The 16215-nt window shown below is 47.5% G+C and overlaps 1 protein-coding gene across 1 annotated transcript in view; it reads right to left on the bottom strand.

Annotated features, from left to right (window-relative positions):
* Positions 1 to 16215, bottom strand: part of THADA (THADA armadillo repeat containing) — a 145503-nt gene that overhangs the window by 88297 nt on the left and 40991 nt on the right. Inside the window, exon 22 of the mRNA XM_063302892.1 lies at positions 13285 to 13394. Coding sequence (XP_063158962.1) covers positions 13285 to 13394 — 110 coding nt within the window. The remainder of the gene's footprint in view (positions 1 to 13284; positions 13395 to 16215) is intronic.

The raw sequence follows: 16215 nt of genomic DNA, 5'->3' as shown, positions 1-16215 counted from the left end.
AGGGTTGCCGGAGCAATACCAGGGTTTTGCAGATGTGTTTGGCGAGAAGGAGGCGGACCAACTCCCACCGCATCAGAAAACTGACTGTGCCATAGAGTTCATCCCAAATGCCCAACTGCCCAAGCCTAAAATCTATGCCATGACCCAAAAAGAACTGGCAGCGCTGAGGGAGTTTGTGGATAAAAATTTGGCAAGGGGTTTTATCGAACCAGCTAATTCACCAGTGGGTGCATCTGTTTTATTCCGAGCGAAGAAGGATGGGACATTGAGACTTTGCACAGATTACTGCGGATTGAATGCAGTTTCGATATTAAACAAATATCCTTTGCCAATAATAAAAGACATGTTAGCACATCTGGCCAAGGGGAAAATCTTCTCTAAGCTGGATCTGAGGGAGGCGTATTTCCGTATACGCATACAGGAAGGGGATGAGTGGAAAACTGCTTTCGATTGTCCTCTGGGCTCTTTCCAGTACAAAGTTTTGCCGTTTGGATTGGCAGGGGCACCTGGGGTGTTTATGCAATTGATCAATGAAGTGTTGCATGAGCATTTGTTCAAAGGGGTACTAGTTTATTTGGATGATGTTTTAATTTACATGGAAACGATGGAAGAACATGAGCGTTTGGTGAAACAGGTGCTCAGCAAACTGAGGAAGGCTGAGCTTTATGCTAAACTGTCTAAATGTGAATTTCATAAGACTCAACTTGATTATTTGGGGTACAGAATTTCTGACAAGGGTATTGAAATGGACCCTGCAAAGATCCAAGCCATTTTAGAGTGGGAGCGCCCGCGCACTCGCAGGCAGCTCCAAAGTTTCCTTGGATTTTCCAACTATTATCGCCAATTCATCCAGGGGTTCGCAGAAATTGCATTGCCTCTCACTGACTTATTGCGAACAAAGGGTCTGGGGGACACACGCAAGGTAAAGAACCCGGGAGCATTGCTCAAGTGGACACCTGAATGCCAGGTGGCTTTCGACAAGCTAAAAAGCCTGTTCACGGCTGAGCCTATCCTGCAACACCCTGATCCCACTAAACCTTTTATGGTTCAAGTGGATGCCTCTGATTTCTCCATTGGAGCGCTTTTGTTGCAGGCAGATGCTGCTGGCTGCCTCAGACCCTGTGCGTATCTCTCCCGAAAATTTTCTGAGACAGAATGACGATGGCATGTTTGGGAAAAGGAGGCTTTTGCAGTCAAAGCAGCTTTGGAGGCATGGTGCCACCTTTTAGAGGGGGGCAAATGTCCTTCTGAAGTTTGGACGGACCATAAAAACTTAGAAGCGCTCAGCACACCCCGTAAGCTCAGCCCGAAACAAATCCGTTGGGCTCAATTCTTCAGCCGTTTTAATTTTAAGTTGAAGTTCATTCCGGGTAAGAAGAACTTCCTGGCTGATGAGCTTTCCCGCCTGCCCCAGGATTCAACCTCAGTACCTGACGTGGTAGGCACTTTGTGGACAGACCCTCAGTTGGGTATGCAGGCTGTCACTCGCAGCCAGACGATCATTACACCAAGTCTGTCCAGTTATTGTTAAACTGTAAAACTCATAAACAGCTAGTATATGCCACAATGGCTAGGACTAATGGGAGAAGCCACCCCAAGAATCAACCAAAGGTTCCCCAAACTAATAGCTTTCCATTAAGAAGTGTTTTTTCTTGCTTTTTTTTTTGTTGCCCTGTCTTCATACTGGCATACTGGCAAGACGGAATGGCTGTGGGTCCAGGGCTCTTTAGTTTCCAGAGAATTACCATCTTTGGTCTCGGATAGGGTTGCACTGCCCCAGACAGACCCTGTGCATAACCTGGGGGTTCTCCTGGACTCACAACTCCTGCTCAAAGAGCAGGTGGCAGTCGTGGCCAGGAGAGCCTTTGTGCAACCATGTGCTGTGCACCAGCTATGCCCATTCCTGGACCAACAGGCCCTTCTCACAGTCACCCATGCCCTAGTCACCTCCCGTTTGGAATACTGTAATGTGCTCTACATGGGGCTGCCCTTGAAAAGTATCTGGAAGCTTCCGTTGATTCAAAATGCAGCAGCACACAAAGTTTTGCACAAGCCTAGACTTACCCATGTGTCACCTCTTTTGTGGGAGCTGCATTGGTTGCCAATTTGCTTCCGGGTCCAATTCAAGGTGCTGGTTATCACCTTTAAAGCCCTACATGGCTTGGGGCCTGGTTATTTGCAGGACCGCCTTATCCAAGTCACATCTACCTGGCCCACCAGAGCAGGGAGGCAGGGCATGTTGTGGGTCCCTTCAGTTAGGGAGGTACATCTAGTAGGACCAAGGAAAAGGGCCTTCTCCATAGTGGCTCCCTCCCTGTGGAACATCATTCCCCCAGATGTAAGATTGGCCCCCTCCTTGCTCCTGTTCCAGAAGGCCCTGAAGACGTGGTTCTGTCAACAGGCCTGGGGACTCCCAGCTGCTTTGGACCCAATCAAGCGGCTGGTATGATTGTGTTTGCTGCCGCTGGGGGGTGTCTATTGTGTTTTTATGGTTTTTAATTCTATAAGCTGCCTGGAGTCACCGTGTGTCAGTTGGGCGGCCTTATAAATTTGTTTAAAAAATAAAATAAAATACTAGTACCCAGAATAAAATCCATGAAGACTGAACTTTTCCAGATGGCCTTTGGAGAGCAATTATCAACACTGTAATTAACAATTTGGGTTTATTATTGTGGGGGTACTTTGGGGTTTACCACAAATGTTTTCAATTTTACCGTATGTTTTCTGTCCTTGTACACTGCTGGAAATCTTAAAGAATTAGGGAAAGGGAAGAGAAGGGAAGGGTCCCAAATATCCCTTTAACACACCAGAGGAGGAAAGGGAAAAATCTATTCCCTCTGAAAGGAACAAAAGCAGTTTAGCTTGCTTTTTCTTTCTTTCTCTCCGCTTCCCTCAGCACTTACAAAAAGGCACAGTGTACATCCTCACATATCAAATTTCAGCTAATGCAGTGAATTTCTAAAATTGTGCTAATCCTTTCCTTACACATTTTTGGCATAAGTCTCATAAGACAAAACAAGTTTGCATGCATTGGGCAGGTGTTTTCTGGCAATGAGAAATCTTACAATTGCAAATTAACACTAAACAGTCTCCAAATTATATCTCAAATTGATTACAACATATGAAAGTATGAGTAATATATTCCAAACAATATTTAAAAGGTGGTAAGGCCAGCTTGGCTAGCTTATTTTTAAAATAAATAAAAACCTTTCTTTCTGTGATACGTGTATTACACATGTAAGTAACAATCTTGTGTAAAGACATGTAAATAACAATCTTAAATATTGTAAGCACATGTGTTCTAACATTTCTCCCATGGCTACAAACTGTCATGCGCTGCCTACCTCTGAATAACGTTCAGACGCTGGTTTGCAAAGCAGGTTCTGGTTTATTTCAGGGTAGGTACAACGTTGGTAGAAAAAAGCTGAGAGTGACAGGAGCGCGCCGGTGCGGGGTTTAAATACCCCGCGCCGGTCAGCGCCCCCTCGCTCACGGTCACGTCACCCCCCTTTGTCCCATGCGTTGCCCTGCCATTGGTTGAGGGTTTTCCAGGATCGCCCATCCTCAGGTTTCCATTCTTCTGCTGATTGCTTTCAGCTGGGCGATCCCCGTTGTATTGCCGCTGATGGCTTGGGTGGCTCCGTGATTCGTTTAGCTATTGTTTGTTAGCCGTTAGTCGTTGTGGGTTGATGGCTACTTAACTTGTGCCCCTTCACTTATTTCCTTGTCATTGTCATGAGTGCCATTGCGCTGATGACTTTAGCTCAACGGCACTCATGACATACTGCCCCCTTTTCGAATAGTGTTCTCCCCCGGTTTTCTTGGTTTTCCCCGTGGAGCTGTCAAAACGCCACATTTTTTTTTTTTTTTTTTTTTCAAAGTTCCCGCCGGAGTAGTTGTCGCCCCTCCCTTTGCTCCTCCCTCTACCACGTGCCTTCCCAGGGTGTGTCCATGGTGCGCATGCTCGGGTTCTGACCTGGCGTGCGCATGCTCCAACCACACCCTGTTTGTTTGGCTCAGTTCGGCGAGGCGAGAGGCGTGGCTGGTCGGGTGCTGCTCAGCTCCAGGTAGGGCCCTTCTTTTCTTATTTAGAGTGCGTCGCCTTTGTTGTGTCTCCTGGGCGTTGCCCCCAGGTTGCCCTGTTGACTTGCTTGCCACTCCCCCGCGGCCGGGGGGCGGGGGGAGGGTGCTGGCGATCGTTTGTCACCACCCCGTGGGCCCGGGGCGGGGGGAGTGAGTCCCGGGGGGGGGAAGGTCCACCCAAGTCGCGGGCTTGGGGGGGGCCCTTTCCCTTGGGGCACGGGAGGCGGGGGGGGCCTGCGGGGGGGGGGTTGGTTTTGCTGACCTTGATTGCGGTTTGTCGGGGTATGCCCGGTGAAATGCTCTGGTCAGGTCAGGCGCGTTAACGTTGTGCGCCGCCACCCATTCCGGGTGGGGGAAGTGTTTCCACCTGACCAGATAGTGTAGAGTTCCTCGTTGCTTGCGGGAGTCGAGGATGTCCCTGATCTCGAAGTGGTGTTGCCCGTCGATCATTAGCGGTGCGGGCTGTGGCGTGCTTGGGTGCCATCGGGAGGTGGTTGCCGGTTTTAGGAGGCTGGTATGGAACACCGGGTGGAGTCTCCGGAGGTTGTGTGGCAGGTCCAGGCGTATTGCTACCGGGTTCACTATTTGCGTGACTCGGAACGGCCCGATGTACTTAGGCCCCAGTTTTTTCGAGGGTTGGGTTGACTTTAGGAACTTGGTGGAGAGATAGGCCATATCCCCCGCCTGGAACGGCGGTTGTTGGCGCCGGTGCTTGTCGGCCTGCTCTTTGTAAGCAGCCTGTGCCTCCTTCAGCGCCGCCGTGATTACTGGCCATGCTTCCGCGATCTTCCGTCCCCAGTCGCTGGCGTCCACCTGGGGTTCCGGGGGTTGAGGTAGCTCCGGTATGGGGACGAAGTCGCGCCCCGAGACTACTTCGAACGGGGTTTTCCCCGTGCTCGTGTGGACGGCGTTGTTGTATGCGACTTCGGCGAACGGGAGCAGTTCAGCCCAGTCGTCTTGGTGGTAGTTCGTATATGATCGTATAAATTGCTCTAAGGTGGCATTAAGAACCTCAGTGGCTCCGTCCGTCTGCGGATGCCAAGCCGTAGATAGGGCCTGTTGGGTCCCCGTCAGCTTCAGGAAGGCCCGCCAGAATTTGGAGGTGAACTGTGTGCCCCTGTCGGTCACCACACGTGCGGGACATCCGTGTAGCCTGTACACGTGGATGAGGAAGAGTTTGGCTAGTTGTTGTGAGGATGGGACCGACGTGCAGGGGATGAAGTGGGCCTGCTTTGAGAAGTAGTCCTTCACCACCCAAATGGCCGTTTTCTTCTGGCTGGGTGGGAGGTCCACTATAAAATCCATAGAGATTTCCTCCCATGGGCGGGAGGGTTCTGCCACCCGTTGCAATAGCCCCGCGGGTTTGCCTGGTGCCCGTTTGGCCCTAGCGCACGTTGGGCAGGACGCCACGTAGGTTTTTACGTCTCGCCTGAGCGCGGGCCACCAGAATTGGCGCCGTGTTAGGTGTAGGGTCTTGAGGAACCCAAAGTGTCCCGCTTGCTTGGCGTCGTGTGACCTATGCAAGATCGCCTGGCGTTGCGAGTCCGGGACGTAGATTCTGCCTTCCCCCCATGCCAGGTCTTGCGCCATCGTTACCTTGTCGGGGTTTGCCAGGAACCAGGGGTCGGTTTTGAGGGCGGCGGCGAGGTCCGTGCGCATTCCCCCTGGTAGTTGCGGTTGGCTTCTTTCCGTCGCCGGTTGTCCCGCCGTCGGCTGCGCCGTAGCGTCGAGCTGCCTCCGTGCGCCGCTTCGGGTGGTCACGGCCATTCCCAGTTGCGAGGCGGATAGGACCGTCCCAATGGTGTCTGGGGCGGGCTCTTCGTCTTGGGGCAGCCGGGAGAGGGCGTCGGCCAGGAAGTTCTTCTTGCCCGGCATGAACTTCAGCTGGAAATCAAAGCGGCTGAAGAATTGGGCCCATCGGACCTGTTTTGGGCTAAGGCGTCTAGGCGTTCGTAGGGCCTCGAGGTTCCGGTGGTCCGTCCAGACCTCGAATGGTTGGGTGGCTCCCTCGAGTAGGTGACGCCATGTCTCTAGTGCCGATTTCACCGCGAAGGCTTCTTTCTCCCAGACGTGCCATCGCCTCTCTGTCTCGGAGAACTTCCTTGACAGGTAGGCGCATGGTTTCAGGAGCCCCGTGGAGTCTTTTTGTAGCAGGATGGCTCCCAGGGAGAAGTCTGAGGCGTCGGCTTGGACCACGAACGGCCGTTCTGGGTCCGGGTGTGCGAGGATTGGCTCCGTCGTGAACAGCGCCTTCAGCTTGTCGAATGCGGTCTGGCACGCGGGAGTCCAATTCAGCACTGTGCCTGGGTTCTTGGCGCGTCGGGTGTCCCCCACCCCTTTGGTTTTGAGGAGGTCCGTTAAGGGGAGGGCTATCTCAGCGAACCCCCGGGCGAAGGACCTGTAGAAATTCGCGAATCCCAGGAAGCTCTGTAGTTGCCGTCTGTTGCGGGGCCGCTCCCAGTTTAGCACCGCTTCGACTTTTGCGGGGTCCATTTCGATGCCGTCCCCGGAGATTCGATACCCCAAATAGTCTAGGCGCTCTTTGTGAAACTCGCACTTTGTAGGCTTTGCATAGAGCTGCGCCCTTCTGAGCTTGTCGAGGACTTGCCTGACTAAGGTTACGTGTTCCTCGTGTGTTTTTGTGTAAATGAGGACGTCGTCGATGTAGACCAGGACCCCTTTAAACAGATGTTCATGCAGTACCTCATTGATGAGCTGCATGAACACCCCAGGGGCCCCCGCGAGTCCGAAGGGCAGTACCTTGTACTGGAAGGCGCCTAGGGGGCAGTTAAACGCCGTCTTCCATTCGTCCCCCTCCCTGATTCGGATGCGATAGTACGCCTCGCGAAGGTCCAATTTGGAAAAGACTTTGCCCGTGGAGAGGTGGGCGAGCATGTCCTTTACCAGGGGTAAGGGGTATTTGTTGGACAGGGAAGCCGCGTTTAGGCCCCGGTAGTCGGTGCAGAGCCGTAGGGTCCCGTCTTTCTTCTCCCGGAATAAGACGGGGGCTCCGACCGGTGAGCATGCTGGCTCTATGAATCCCCTGTCTAGGTTTTTATCGATGAACTCCCGGAGGGTTGCCATCTCCTTCGGGGTCATCGAATAGATCTTTGGTCTAGGTAGGGGGACGTCGGGCAGTAGGTCGATCCGGCAATCCGTCTTGCGGTGGGGGGGTAGTTGGTCTGCCTCTGCCTCTCCGAAGACCTCGGAGAAGTCGGCGTATTGTTCTGGTAGGTCTGCTGTGGTAGCGGCGTTGTCTTGTGTGGTCGCCTCCGCTCGTCCTACCGTGGGGTTGCTTTTGCCAGCTGGTGCCGGTGCTCGATACTCGCCGTCGCCGAATGTGAAGGTGCGGGTCGCCCAGTTGATCCGCGGGTTGTTTTTCGCGAGCCATGGCATCCCCAGGACTGCAATGGGCCGTCCGATGGGCGTGACTACGAACGATGTGCGCTCGGTGTGAGTGCCCATTTGCAGGGTGACCGGCTCGGTTTGTAGCGTGGCTGGTTTCCCTCCCGCTGTAGAGCCGTCCAGCTGGTGGAATGCCAGCGGCGTGGGGAGGGGGAAGCAGCGGAGGTCGAGTTTGGCGACTAGGTCGGGGTGGATGAGGTTTTTTGAGCACCCCGAGTCCACTAGTGCCGCGGCCGTGGTGGCTCCGTTGCCGGCAGAGAGTTGGATTGCTGCCAATATTACGGAGCTTTTGTCGTTTCGTTGAGGTGGTCCGCGTTGCTGTCCCACCGCCTGCCTCGCCACGCGTCTCAGAGCAGGCGGGGAGCATTTCCCGCCGGCTGGTCGGGGTCGGTATTGTCCTCTTCCCCCCAGTACGCGTCCCAGCCCTCTTCCGGTGTCGCTGTGGCCACGGTCATTCGGCGGTGAGGGGGCGGCCCCGGGTTGGGTGGTTTGGGGCTAATTTTCGGGGCGGGCTTGGGCGCGCTGGTCGGCGGTCGGTTGGCGAAGCAATCCGCCGTCTTGTGCCCTAATTTGCCACACCTCCCGCAGGGCTCCCGGTTGAACCTCTTTTTTGGGTATATGGGGCCGGCCATCCCCCCGTGTGGTGCGGGTACCTTTTTCCCGACATAGTTTGTCTCTTCCGTGGTTGTCATAAGGAAGGTGCGGTGCGCGTGTTCGGCTCTCCCCGCGAGGTGGATCCACCCGTGTAACGTTTCTGGGTCGTCGCGGTAGAGGGCCCATTGGAGAACGTCGCGGTTGAGCCCCCTTTTGAAGATTTCCAGCAGGGTGGTCTCAGACCAGTCGCAGACCTTTCCCGCGAGGGCTTTGAACTCCAGGGCGTAGTCAGGGACCGTGCGTGTGCCCTGTTTAAGTCTCTGGAGTGCGCTTTTCGCCCGTACTTTAGCTAGGGGGTCTTCGAAGTAGTTTTTCATCTCTTTGATGAAAGCAGGGAAGGTGGCGAGGGCGGGGGAGCTGGACTCGTACAGTTGGACGTACCAGTCCGCCGCCCTGTCTTGGAGTTTGATCGCCACGGCGGCGATCTTGTCGGCCTCGGAGTCATAGGAGTGTCCGTGCCTCCCCATGAACTCCCTAGCGTTGGTAATGAAAAACGAGAGTTTTGAGGGGGTCCCATCGAAGAAGATGGGGAAGTCCTTTGGGGCCCGGGCGTTTTGTGCGGCCCCGCCTCTCGCTTCCCGGGGTGTGGTGTCGGCCGCCTGTGCCGTCTGCTGGCTCTCCGCTGGCCCGTGTGGGTTCGGTGCTTCGTTCGGGGTGTGGGCTTGTGCGGGGACGTCGTTGGGTGGCGTGGGGGGCATAAGCGCCTGGAGCATGGTCCGGAGTTCCGTCAGCTGAGCCCGCATGGCCGCGAGTTCAGCTCGTGCCTCCTCGTCCACAGCCCGCGCCGCCGCTGGGGCCGGTTCCGTTGGCGCGTCCTCGGGGGTGGGTTGCCGGTGGGGTTCATCGTCCCTCCGCCGCGGGTCCGCTTCCTCCTCCGTCTGATGGGTGTCTCCGTCGTCCTCCTCCGTGTTGAGCACCGTGGGGCTGTCGCTCCACGCCCGTTGCTGGGGTGCGATGTGGGGCGCGGGGTCCTCCGCTGGTTTCGGAAGTCGTGCTGCTCCCTCCCGCGGTCGGGTTGCCTCCGTCGCCATCTCCCCTTGGGGTTGGAGCTGAGGCTCGGGTCGGGTGGGGTGGGCGTCCATGGCTCCGGGAGTCCGCGGTGCCTCTGGCCTCGGTCGGTCCTCCTCTGTCTCTTGCCGCGCGGCTCGCCCTCCTTGCCCGCGCCGTTCCGGCCTCATCTTGCTGGTCTTCTCGCCGTCTACTCCTCCCGCGGCTCGTTGTCGTCCGGTGGGGCTCGGCGAGGCTGAGTTTATGACTCTCAGCTTTATGTCATGCGCTGCCTACCTCTGAATAACGTTCAGACGCTGGTTTGCAAAGCAGGTTCTGGTTTATTTCAGGGTAGGTACAACGTTGGTAGAAAAAAGCTGAGAGTGACAGGAGCGCGCCGGTGCGGGGTTTAAATACCCCGCGCCGGTCAGCGCCCCCTCGCTCACGGTCACGTCACCCCCCTTTGTCCCATGCGTTGCCCTGCCATTGGTTGAGGGTTTTCCAGGATCGCCCATCCTCAGGTTTCCATTCTTCTGCTGATTGCTTTCAGCTGGGCGATCCCCGTTGTATTGCCGCTGATGGCTTGGGTGGCTCCGTGATTCGTTTAGCTATTGTTTGTTAGCCGTTAGTCGTTGTGGGTTGATGGCTACTTAACTTGTGCCCCTTCACTTATTTCCTTGTCATTGTCATGAGTGCCATTGCGCTGATGACTTTAGCTCAACGGCACTCATGACACAAACTACTTTTGATTCTGCACTAATATGCAGAGCAAGTTGTACAAAAGTGGAGGAGTTTGTTATTATGCTATTAACATGATTCAACCACTTCTAGGATAGTTTTGGACTGACATCCATCTTAACCCCAGCTTCCTGAATTTTCTGAGGGATTTCCCACATGACAAGGCTAGAAATTTGGTTGAGAAGCTCTTCACTATGGAACAGTGAAATGAAATAGGCCATTGACATAACTGTCCCTGCACACCTTGTTTTCTGCTGAAGACCCTAGGAGGCCTAATGCTTTTCAGAAGTTTTATAGACATTGAAGCAGAAAATAACTGAAGTGAAAATTGTAGAAATTTCATCATGAAGACAATTGAATATATGTGACAGCACATTACCATTACTACCACATGGCAAAAAAGCACCAAAAACATTCTTCTCTGTCCCCACTGTACCATTAAACAGCTGTCTAGCACCGTTAACTCATGCCCTTTGGTGACAATAACCTAAGATTCTTTAGGTTATTAGCTACTGATTTCATAGGGGATATTCCAATTCTTTATTCCTGTGTTCTTACAAACAATTAATATGAAACTTATAAATACTCTATCATTATTTTTTAAATAATTCTAAAGCCTGTTCTACCACTCAAAATGGGTTGCCTACTTCAGATAAAAATGTATGCCACCAGAAATCCAGATAGTTTTTAAAGTTTTTTACTAGACCTCATGGTCAGTGATCCTTTTCTCCCTGTATTATTTTTATTATACAGAAAAATAACCCAGCCATATAGCTGATCTGTCAGCTGTATGCCGGCCCAAAGCCTGGATAAATGGGGAGGGGCAGGGAAAGCAATGGTGAACTACCCTGCAGCAAAATTTCACCAGAACACTGGTGCATGGAGAGCTCTCGTCTATAAAGTCGCCAAGAGCCGGGCATGACTGAATGGTTAAAGCAGCAGCAGCATACAGAAAAATATATTCTGCCATTATATTATTTTTCCATTAAAGCCCTAACACACACACAGTTATACAGCAAGAAGCCACAAAGAAGCCTTGAATATCATAGTCTCAAACAGCTCTTGAAAAAAAGCCAAGATTGTACAGTTTTGATCTGTATCATTACATCTTCTAAATTTGCTAAGAGAAAATGGCAGTGTTCCTTAGTGTACTTTTCAAGTATTTGCTTAGTGTACCCTTCAGTGTAGAAAATAATTTTTATTTGTAATTTCTCTTGCACATACAACAGAAGTATTGATTCAGCAACTGACAGTTCACATAAGATAGATGACAATCATATAGAAACTCAATCCACTCATCTTCCATTGCTTTAGCTAAAAAAACTATTAGCAATATCTGCCAAACTTTTAATCTAGAAAGATACATGAGAAACCTCTCCTGAATTTCAAATGAGCCAGAGCTATGTGACACCAACATTCTCTCGGGTAACTTTCCTGCTGATTTTCCTCCATATCTTGAGACTTTCATTTCAACTGTTTCTTCAAAAAAACTGCAGGAATGGCAACTAGAATTCTCAAAGAATGTAACATGAAAGAAAATATAACCAAGCTACTATACAGCTGAAAAAAAAAAGTTGTTGCACTTATCTTCATATAAACATTTTTAACTCCTGCTAAGACTAGTAGAAAGAGAAAAATATACTGAAATAGAACCTGACAGACCCCTAACATTATAACATGGTACTGCTTTGATAATGCCAGAAGTAATTTAATCTAGTTCAGTCATCCACTAACTTGTACATTTTTGGGCAAGCAAAATTTTGGTTGTCCTGAAGTAACAAAAACATTAAGAACTATTGACTTTGAAAACAGAGACAACTACTCCCTTTAATTTGGCAATAATACAACCCTCTGGACTGGCTGAAAAATTATTTCCATGGGAAACATGTTTCCCTAAAAATCTAAACGGGAAAACAGAGCTTTAAAAATAATGTTGCTAGTCACAGAACCAACCATGACTTTACCCAACTTAAGAGTCCAAGCCCATATCAGATTTAATGAGCAACTCATTTATTGTCATTAACCTACAAAACCTCACTTTATAATATAGTTAGCCAATGTGTAAATTAACTGTGGTTCCAATTCAGCAAACAGTCATTGTGGTTTCTCAGACTATTTTAACTGGAAAGAGGAAAACTCAGTCGCCTACATACTCAAAATACTTTCTCTGATCATTCGCAAGGAATACAATAAATGTTTCACAGAATCTGCATCCTTCCACCCCACCCAAGTATAGTGTGCTAAAAATAATTTAGTAGGCTCCTTGCTTCTACTTAAACTTTGCTGTATAAACATGGTGTCACACGTGTTGAAATAAAATGGCACATTATCTATGGTTACCCAAAGAAACATCAAAATCAATTTCTATTCTACACCAACAATAATCTCCTTCTGCAACACTTCACTGATGTATTTAAATTTATATACTCTAATGCCATCTTTCACTTAGAAAGCTAATAGAGTGAATCTTGCACAAAGTGTACAAAGACACAAATGCCTCCTTTCTAACTGCATCTTGAACCAAGAAAGTATCGTATCTCCAGCTCCACTTCCTGAAAGAGCAAATTTATAATACAGGGGTCTTTGATCATTAGCTATTCCAGATTGCTGGCTTGCAGTGGGTACATTGGCACAATTATGTCTTGTGAACCATCTGTGACTATTCATGAGGCAGATATTTCTGCCAGTAGTTATACAGTATATGCCATAGTTACATCTCAGTTACACTATTCCAATGTGACTTTGAGAGGTTACCTTGGAAGTTGCAACTGGTATAAAATGTGGTATTAAGCTATTAAACTTAATTCATAATGGAGTTAAAATCTGTCCCTTACAGAAATAATTTGGCTTTCAGCATATACTGAAAGTACTGTAAAACCACTTGCTTTTGGCTTCAATTATCATTTATTCTTTTACATACTATGAGTTGAATACCACGCAGTTCCAAATGGCTCTCAGTGACTTGCAACAAGCAACAAAAACATTAAAATAAAATCATAGTATTTGAAACATTTCCTAACAGCACCACCCAGTTGGAGAAGCTCAATCTTCATTTTTCTCAAATTATTTCCTGAAGAACTATGTCTTCAAGTCTTTGGAAGCCCAACAATGAGGGGGCAGCCTAGATATCAGGGGACAACCTATTCCATGGGAGAACAACCATCACTGAGAAGGCTTGACTGATCCTGTAGATGACATTTCCCTTGGATAAGATACCCTTAACAAGTATTAAAAAAAAAAAAGTGGGGGGGAGTACAGGGACCTTAGTTAAAGAAGAGATTATTTTGTGAAGGTAAAATGCAGTAATTTGTTTTGCTTAATATTTCTGCAAAAGAGGACAATAAATCCAGATAAGCAATGGCTACCTGCAGATAATTATTAAAAACAAAGGAGTTTATAACAAATAGAGCAATTTACCTTGAGAATACTTCAGTAAGCTTTACAAAGCCAGCATAAGCTAGCTCAAATGCTCCTCTATGCCTTGACTTTAAGAGATGATTCTTGAAATATTCCCCAATATCTTTTACCTAGCAGGGGAAAAAAACCCAAGAAAAATGTATGCTTTGTATACAGAAACACTTTTGACAAACAGACTTTGAATGCAGGTGAATGACAAAGTTGAAATACAGAATCTGCTAGAAACTAAAGAGAGAAAGTAAAAAAAGTTCCATCTACTCAGATCTCAGAAGTTTGTGTGAGACAGGAAAAGAACATCGTTCATGGAGGAAATTTAGAGCTACAGCTGACAAATGCCCATGTGATTTCTATGGCTAAAATGTGCCACTTTAGACAGGTGTGAGATCAAATGTACAATGCTTCTCCACATCAAAACAACAAAAACAAAACATTCCTTCACAAATGAACAGGGAATGAAAAAGAAGGTTCTTGCCTACACTCCTACTTGAACAGGCTTATTTTATAAATATACAGAATATTCCACAAACAGTAGTCTTTAAATGTTTGCCTTTCTTTAGTCTGAAGTAGCTCAGCTAAGAAACAGACACATGATGGATTTTTGTATACCTCTGGTTTTAGTAATGTTGTTTTCATTCATTTTTAACTGATCATTATTAACTATTGTTTTAAGGGAAATTGGATTATCAGTATTTTTAATTTTAAAAGCCTAACAGTTTTTTCATTGCAGCACTAATGCTATGTTTAAATGGATATTGTAATAGGATAATTTAGTAATGGACCAAGTCCTTAGGTCATTACCCAAGTCCACTGAAAGTTTTTCCTTTCCGTGTCTCTTAGTACCCTTGCTTCCATCAGCAGCAATATGTTATCCTGATCCCACACTACATACATACAACATAAGTAGAACCTCATATAAACAATATTTGTGTATGTGTGCACCTTCAAATCAGTTTCTGACTCCTGTCAACTGCCTGGACTAGTCCCTGCAGTTTTCTTGGCAAGGTTTTTCAGAAGTGGTTTGCCCTTGCCTCCTTCCCAGGGCTGAGAGAGTGACTGGCCCAAGGTCACCCAGCTGGCTTTGTGCTTAAGGCAGGACTAGAACTCATGGTCTCCCGGCTTCTAGCCTGATGCCTTAACCACTACACCAAATTGGCTCTCTGTAATAGAGGAAGCCTTATTCAAATAGATACGGCTTATTTCAGAATATTACTTCGATTATCATTCCATTAACAGGTTGGTACCCTTTAGAGAACATTGTTATTAAACTCATGGTCTCCTGATTTCCAGCCTGGTGCCTTAACCACTTCACCAAACTGGCTCTAAACAATATTTACAGCATGTAAATTAAGCTCATTGTATATCTACCTCCATGGACATCCTTAAGTTTGAGTATGAGCCACAATTCCAAAATATAAAGCTCTTGTACAGATCACATAATATGGCACTGAATAGAAAATGAAGTATAATGTGGTATATATTCAGGCAAGATGGGTAGAGTTGGGAAAAAAGCTGCCCAGGAGAGTAATGTGCACTCTGAAAATTTCACAATATACTAAGCTATACTTCATGAATTAATACTATACATGCAAACATTGTAACCTTATATAGAATTTCAAATCCTTGAACATTCAAATTATCACATTTTAATCTCCCCTGATTTCTGATAACTCATGCAAATGAGCTAAGGTATGCTTTTCTATGCCAGAAGAACTTGTACATACAGTTGTCTTCTGGAAGTGAACTCAGGAACAGAGTCCTGTGGATTTAAATAAGATCCATGTAACTGTACATTCAGTACATATAACTGAATGGGCAAAAAACTCAACACTATTAAGACTGTTTTATTTATAGTTATTCAGATTCGTTATCTTCAAACAGTAATCAAGGTTATAGCATGAAAAGGAGTTCAGAAAGGGATAATTAAGAGATTTCTAAAAAAATGCTATTGACCAAACAACCAATATTTATAGCTATGTTTTCAGGCAAAACGCATGGCATTGGATTTAAAAGGTGAACATAACTCTTTAAAACCAATTCCTGTTTGCCTTGGAACAGAAAAGAAGCTTAATGGTATATTGGTGGTCATTTCTCTGCACCTCCAAAGCTTTGCAAGACTGCACACACAGCTGTCAGCCAGCTGGAAACATCTGTTTGAGACAATGTGTAAATAAACATATTAGAATTATTTCCAAAACTCTATATTCAGCACATCAATAGTGCTTCAGTCTAAAATGGTATCATAATTTTGAAGAATTAGAGCTTTATTTTTTAACTCTCATCATAAACTTCCCTCACAAAAAAAGAAAAAATATATATCACGTATATCAGTCTCCAAGGCTGGAAACTGGCTTGGTTAAAACCAGATGGGAAAGGGAAAAGGTCATCAATTAAAAACAGAAATCTAATAAATCCAAAATATTTCCAAATGAAATACTTGTGGTAAGCTAATTTCTTGTAAACACTGCAGTCCATTCTCTTGAACAGTCCCAGATGGTGTGCTTGCCTTCATGGGCTTAAAAAAATGGGGGGGGGGGCTTAAAAACAGCTCTGAATAAGCATAATTCTGTCATCTAGCCTATGGAGAATATGATATCCTCAGTCAATCAGTGTATTTGTTGTCCAAAATTACAGACCATAAAAGCTTTACTAAAATGGCAATTTCATCAAATCTCACCTTGCTGCTTGCCATATGGAAAACATAAATGTGGAAGTTGGTAAGTGAACTCTTAAAGATTTAATGTACATACATATAAGCACTCTCCATTAAATAGAAGTTTCCTAAGCCCACATGGCTGGAATACAGAGGAAAGCATTTTAAATACAATTTTTCCAAGACAATTCCTTATCTGGTAATAAAGTAAAATATACTGAAATAGAAATTTCAGAAATAATTTGCACTGCTATAATATTGTTTAATTCAACACCATTCTC

Source organism: Candoia aspera, chromosome 1 (assembly GCF_035149785.1).
Source record: "Candoia aspera isolate rCanAsp1 chromosome 1, rCanAsp1.hap2, whole genome shotgun sequence".
NCBI lineage: Eukaryota > Metazoa > Chordata > Lepidosauria > Squamata > Boidae > Candoia > Candoia aspera.
The sequence above is the reverse complement of the archived record's forward strand: the minus strand, read 5'-3'. Positions and strand labels throughout refer to the sequence as shown.